Source organism: Sinocyclocheilus grahami, unplaced genomic scaffold (genome assembly GCF_001515645.1).
Source record: "Sinocyclocheilus grahami isolate Dianchi unplaced genomic scaffold, SAMN03320097.WGS_v1.1 scaffold1263.1, whole genome shotgun sequence".
NCBI classification, from domain to species: Eukaryota; Metazoa; Chordata; class Actinopteri; order Cypriniformes; family Cyprinidae; genus Sinocyclocheilus; species Sinocyclocheilus grahami.
Window position 1 is genome coordinate 316,449 of NW_015506442.1, and position 6,588 is coordinate 323,036.

The window sequence follows — 6,588 nt, forward strand, 5'->3', positions numbered from 1 at the left end:
AACAAGAGTCCTGATGCGGTAGACAACGGAGGTTCTTGATGAGTTCTTTTAGAAGTGAGCTGGAGGTTTTGCTCTGGTTCCTCTGAAGATAGGAAAGTCCACCGCGGATCGACAAAGTTACTTGAAGATAAAAACTGCCGGAAAATCAAAGTCAAGAGGAGAGTTTTGAGGAGTCTTGGATAGTGTCCGTCTCAAGAAGAAGAGGTTTTTGAGCCAAGATTAGTCTGAGCTGAAGACTTTTGAAAGTTCCTATCCACACCCACCTTTTGGGTGGGATGGCCAATCGGAGGCATGAATTTTGAGCGGGAGAAACTTTCTTTGTCTCGGTTTATGGCCCATTAGCATGTTTATTGCTGGTCTGGAGGATTGGTGCGGTTTTACCCAAAATATGGTACAAATAGTATGATGCATTTCACGATCACATAGTGTACATCATTGTTTGAGGAATACAGAGCAGATCATTTTGATACCAAGAACGAAACATCTAGAAAATCTTAAAGCAGAGATACACTCATATACCTGAATATAAGCATTGAGAGTCTAACTAATACAAATAAAGAGTTGTAACTAGGCTAATATAATAGGGAAACATACAATCAACACATGCATATACCAGATTCAATTGTAACTGATTAATTATAGTCTAAATAAAGAAAATGTCTTTATGTGTGTGTTATGTGTATTGCGAGCATGGGGGTAGTTCGCTGGCCATCAGACATCTGGTGCCAGGTACTGTGATGACTCTTAGGACATTGGAATGTGTTTGAAGTCGATGGGGAGACCAGAGAGTTGATCTGGTTACCATCTTCTTGATAATGGGGGAAAGACCATTGGCAATTTAGCACCCATATAACTGTAGAATCTGGGGCCAGGACTGTAATTTATATGCAAATGTCAAAAGGCTGAAAGGGTCTCTAAGACATAAAGCCCCCATGACCCTCAATGATCCTAAGCAGACGCTACAATAGAAAGGAAACATGCCCAACAAGAGAGCTGTTGGTTGAAATGATGGAAAGGATTATAAAACTCAAGACTGAAATCCTACACGGAGTGAGGCAAACGTTGTTGGATGTTCTCAGTCAGCTGTTTCTAAAATTTGGTTCAAGTATAAACAAAATGGAAAGGTTATAAAAGGAAACATACAGGCAGACCAAGGAAGACATCAAAGCATCAGGATAGAAAACTCAAAGCAATTTGCATTGAAAATAGAAAATGCACAACAAAACAATGATAAAACAAATGTGCAGAAACAGGAGTCAATGTGTGTGACAGAACTGTAAGGAACCGGCTGAATGAAATGGGATTTACATATAAGAAACCAAACCAGCACTGACACTTAAACAGAAGAAGAAACAAAAAAGTTTACAGTTGGCTAAAGAGAAGCAGTCATGGAGTGTGCATGATAGGATGAAAGTGATATTCAGTGATGAAACATGAATCTGCCTTGGACAAGGAGATGATGCTGGAACTTTTGTCTGGTGCCGTTCTAATGAAATGAATAAAGATGACTGCCTGTAGAAAACAATGAAATTTCCCAACTCATTTATGATATGGGGTTGCATGTCGGATCAAGGACCAGGGAAAATGGTAATCCAACCTCAACAGTCAATGCACAGGTGTACACTGAAGTTTTGGACACTTTTCTCATTCCATCGATATAAAAGAAGTTTGGTGATAACGATATCAAGATTATTTTTTTCAGGATGATAATGCATCTTGCCACAGAGCAAATAGTGTTAAAGCTTTTCTTTAGGAAAGGCATATCAACTCAATGACATGGCCAGCACACAGTCCGGATCTCAATCCAATTGAAAATGTATGGTGGAAATTGAAAAAAGCCCATCTTGCAAAGCTGACCTGTCAACCACTATCTGAGAAAGTTGGAACCAGCTTGATGAAGAATATTGTTTGCATTAGTGAAGTGCATGCCGCAATGAATTCAGGCCATCATAAAAGCTAGAGGAGGAGCAACAAAGTACTAATTGTGTTTTTTGGTTGATTATTCAATTTTTTTCCCCCTCAACATTGAATGGTTCCATAATTGTTTCCTCTAGTTGATATGGAAAACAGTTTTGCAATAATTAATTTAATTTGTTTGAGGTATATTCACATAACCAGAGTGTTGGATTATTAAACAAAAAATGTTTTGTCATATCTGACATTCGTTTATTTGTTGTGAAGTAAAAAAAGAAAAATTGTGTGAACATCATCTTAGTGTGGTGATTCCATAATTTTTGCCAGGGGTGGTAGTAACATACATAAACGCAAACGTGACAAGACAAATGAGAATTGAAAAGACTGCAAATTAAATACCAGACAAATAAGGGTAAAATGACAAACACCTGTGCTGATAACATGAATCACCATGACAACAAAGGAGTGGCAAGAAAACTAGACAATGGAAGCCGAGTACATTTACATTCAGTCATTTAGCAGACGCTTTTATCCAAAGCGACTTACAATTGGGGGATACATAAAGCGATTCTTCTTAAAGAGGCAAACAGACACAAGAAGTGGTTGTAATACCAAGTTCTTAGACATTGTTCAAATAAGTACAAGCTAGAAAGAGAAGGAATAAATAAAGAGAGAGACCATGAATTTCATCGTGCATCCGACCAGGAAGCACCTTGCCGGAGCTCTGTCAATATAAAGCACAAGAGCAACCAGGAAGAGATTGATCAGAGAGAGCAGCGCTGAAGGATGAGGGGGCATTTGACGGCCGTCTGCCACATACACACAATAAATCAGCTCATAAGGACACAATGAACTTCAGCATTACCATTAGTGCTATTTCACTCACTCCACTGCTGAGTAGTTTGGGGTTATCTGAGGTTGGAAATACAGTTTTCAGATATGGACAGTTTTCTGTTTTGGCTAATCTCATTGTGCATCACTTTGTGCAACATGTTGCTTTTGAATGTACAACTGAAATATATGTGAAATGTGACTTGACGTCCTGCACTCTTAAAAATAAAGGTTCTCTATTAGCATCAATGGTTCTATGAAGAACTTTTAACATACTTAGAAAGTTTCCACTGCAAAAATGCCAAAAAAAGGGTAATTGCAACTTTTGTTTTATCTCACAATTCAGACATGTTATTTACAACTAACAATTTGTACTTCCTTATACTCACAGTTATGTGGAAAAATTGCAATATATAAATGAAGAATTGTTTTGACGATGTGCGAGCTGACATTATGTAACTCACTTTGCAAAAAACTAAAATAAGTTTTGAGAGTCTTTTAATGCAGGATGAAGTCTATTCATGAAGTTATAATACTGTATAATTTAAAATATGGAGGCAAAAAAATGCCCTGTAAGAGTTCTTGTTTTTTATATCTCATGATAGTTAAGTAATATCACATAAGCAAGAGTGTTGTTTTCCTGGATATCAGTGTGATCACCAATGAATTGATTTTATACAACAGTGCAACAAACAAGATGTTAGTATTAAGTGAGTTACATTTTAGACACAATGATGTCTGTTTTTGGTCTGTTTCGCCTACAAAAAAAAGTTTTTTTAAGAATGCTGGATCACGTCCTGGGACTCCAGTGCTTTCGCAGGGAGGCTGGAGAGTTCAGGCCCTTTGCAGAGGGCCAGAAATACAGACTCCCACGTGGCTGCTTTGTGACCTTGAGCCGAGCAGCTTTACAGACCAGAGCAGCTGGAGTTTGCATATGGCACTTGCTAATTCTCCATGTGGCCTTATTAAAGCCACTGGCTGCCAGAGCTAAAGAGCTGTCACAAATTACAGTGAGCGTAAAGCCAGATCAGTATGGAAGTGAGACATTCGTTCAGATGCATCTGAGGTTTGCAGAGTTTTCATTCAGAAACAGGCTTTATGGAAGTGTGCATGTGAGGTTTTACTGTACTTCTAACTGCATTAATAAACGCCTATATGTTATGTTTTTTCAGCCATAGGTGAACCGTTGAGCATAAACTGGTTCAGTCCTCAAGGTGAGCGCATCATCTCAAACCAGAGAGTGATTGTGCATACGGAGGGTGTGCGGTCCAGGCTGACGATCTACAATGCCATCATTGAGGATGCTGGGATATACCGATGTCAGGCTGTGGACGCCAAAGGACAAAGCCAGGAGGCCACGGTGGTGCTGGAGATTTACCGTGAGTTACTGCAATAACTCTATGAGAGTCAGTCAGTACAAGTGTTTGGAAATCAATCACTTACCCTAGCCAAGATCATGATGGAGGAATGCTTACGGAATCATAATGGGATTCTATTGGATAAAAGTAAAAATTTTATTTATTTTATTTTTAAAATGAAAAAAAAAAACTTTTATATTGAAAGAGACTGAAACAGGCGGTGCATTCCAAATGGGATATATCGCCCTCCGAAGGGCACTTTGGAGTGAAAACAATCATGGCCGCCATATTGAAGGGTTGTTCCAAACCAAAGTGCTCAAAACTGGCCACTTCAAAGGGCCCTTCGGAATGAAGGACTTTGAAGGCTACAACTGATGGACACTTCAGGCACCCATGATCCTTTGCACAGAGAAGTTGTTTGGCATCACAGACATTTACTTCACGGATAAATGTATGCATAGTATTTTTCTATACTACTGTAATATTTATACGAGTTAGAATTGGTACATTATTATGGTCAAAACGACATTGTACTTCAACAAAAATACTTTACAGCTACCTTTATCAGTCCATTCAAATATTTCAAATACATAGACACAATATCAATTACAAATACATATTACATTACATAGAGAAATATAGATAATATTTAACGTAAAAGACAATTGGGGGTCAACCAGTGAGCAAAATGTGCGATGAAGGCACCTCCTTAATCGTCACATTAAGACGCAGAAGTGTGTTCCAAAACAAATAGTTTTGAAGGGATTAGGGCATAGGGATGAGCCCTTCTGAATAGAGTGCAGGGAGGGTTGTAAACAAGGAAGTTATTTTTACTTTCAACAACATCTTGTAAGATGCAGCCAACAAATGCAGTGAGGAGCGCTGTCATCAGAAGTCACCTTTAACAGATGAAAGGACAGTAAGACAAAGGTATTGCTTTCATCAGCGGACATTTAAACTAAAGTTTTATTGTGAATATGAGATTGAGCTGAAGAGTGAATGCTGTATCAGATGCAGGTAATCACACTCGCTCAGTCCATCTCTCTCTTATAAAACTGTACTCTACATAATACAGTAAACGTTTAATACAGTAATACAATAAGCGTTTAATGAAGTAACTCAACATTCTTTCGTTACTAGATCTAAAGTGAAGTTTTCGAATTAGTAACGGAGGCTTGGACTCATCTGTTAAACTTTCAGACTAAGATTTTAATCCATGGCAGAAGGAAATAGTTCCATACAAAAGAGGGTTGTTAAAGACACTCTGTTGTTGTCTCTTTTTTATTTACACTTGTGCCATCAAACTGTTGTATACAGGTGCATATCAATAAATTAGAATGTCATGGAAAAGTTCATTTATTTCAGTAATTCAACTCAAATTGTGAAACTCGTGTATTAAATAAATTCAGTGCACACAGACTGAATTAGTTTAAGAATTTGGTTATTTTAATTGTGATGATTTTGGCTCACATTTAACAAAAACCCACCAATTCACTATCTCAACAAATTAGAATACTTCATAAGACCAATAAAAAAAAATTTTTAGTGAATTGTTGGCCTTCTGGAAAGTATGTTCATTTATTGTACATGTACTCAATACTTGGTAGGGGCTCCTTTTGCTTTAATTACTGCCTCAATGTGGCGTGACATGGAGGAGATCAGTTTGTGACACTGCTGAGGTGGTATGGAAGCCCAGGTTTCTTTGACAGTGGCCTTCAGCTCATCTGCATTTTTTGGTCTCTTGTTTCTCATTTGCATCTTGTCAATACCCCATAGATTCTCTATGGGCTTCAGGTCTGGTGAGTTTGCTGGCCAGTCAAGCACACCAACACCATGGTCATTTAACCAACTTTTGGTGCTTTTGGCAGTGTGGGCAGGTGCCAAATCCTGCTGGAAAATGAAATCAGCATCTTCAAAAAGCTGGTCAGCAGAAGGAAGCATGAAGTGCTTTGAATTCTCTTGGTAAACGGGTGCCGTGGCGTTGGTTTTAAAAAACACAATGGACCAACACCAGCAGATGACATTGCACCACAAATCATCACAGACTGTGGAAACTTAACACTGGACTTCAAGCAACTTACGAGTTTCACAATTTGAGTTGAATTACTGAAATTACTGAACTTTTCCACGACATTCTAATTTATTGAGATGCACCTGTATACGCAATATCACACTCTTATAGCTGTGCGATATGGCTGTATATCAGCACGCTGTGATTACCTAGAGCAGAGGTGTCCAAACTCGGTCCTGGGATGGGTTGCATAAACTGCTTAGACTAGTCTTAAATAGTTAGTCAGCTAATGTATTTTCTTTAAGACTGGTCACAACTGTTTAAAGTCAGTTACAAAAAGGTAGACTGGTCTAATGTGAATCCAAAAAGTAAGTCTGAAATTGAGTATTTAGTAAAAATCAGTATATTTAGCATTGTAAAAATGTGAGGGATATATATATATATATATATATATATATATATATATATATATAT

General features: G+C 38.0%; 1 protein-coding gene across 1 annotated transcript in view; it reads left to right on the forward strand.

Annotated features, from left to right (window-relative positions):
• LOC107568614 (neural cell adhesion molecule 2-like) overlaps window positions 1-6,588 on the forward strand; it is a 129,526-nt gene that overhangs the window by 30,720 nt on the left and 92,218 nt on the right. Inside the window, exon 5 of the mRNA XM_016254580.1 lies at window positions 3,918-4,124. Coding sequence (XP_016110066.1) covers window positions 3,918-4,124 — 207 coding nt within the window. The remainder of the gene's footprint in view (window positions 1-3,917; window positions 4,125-6,588) is intronic.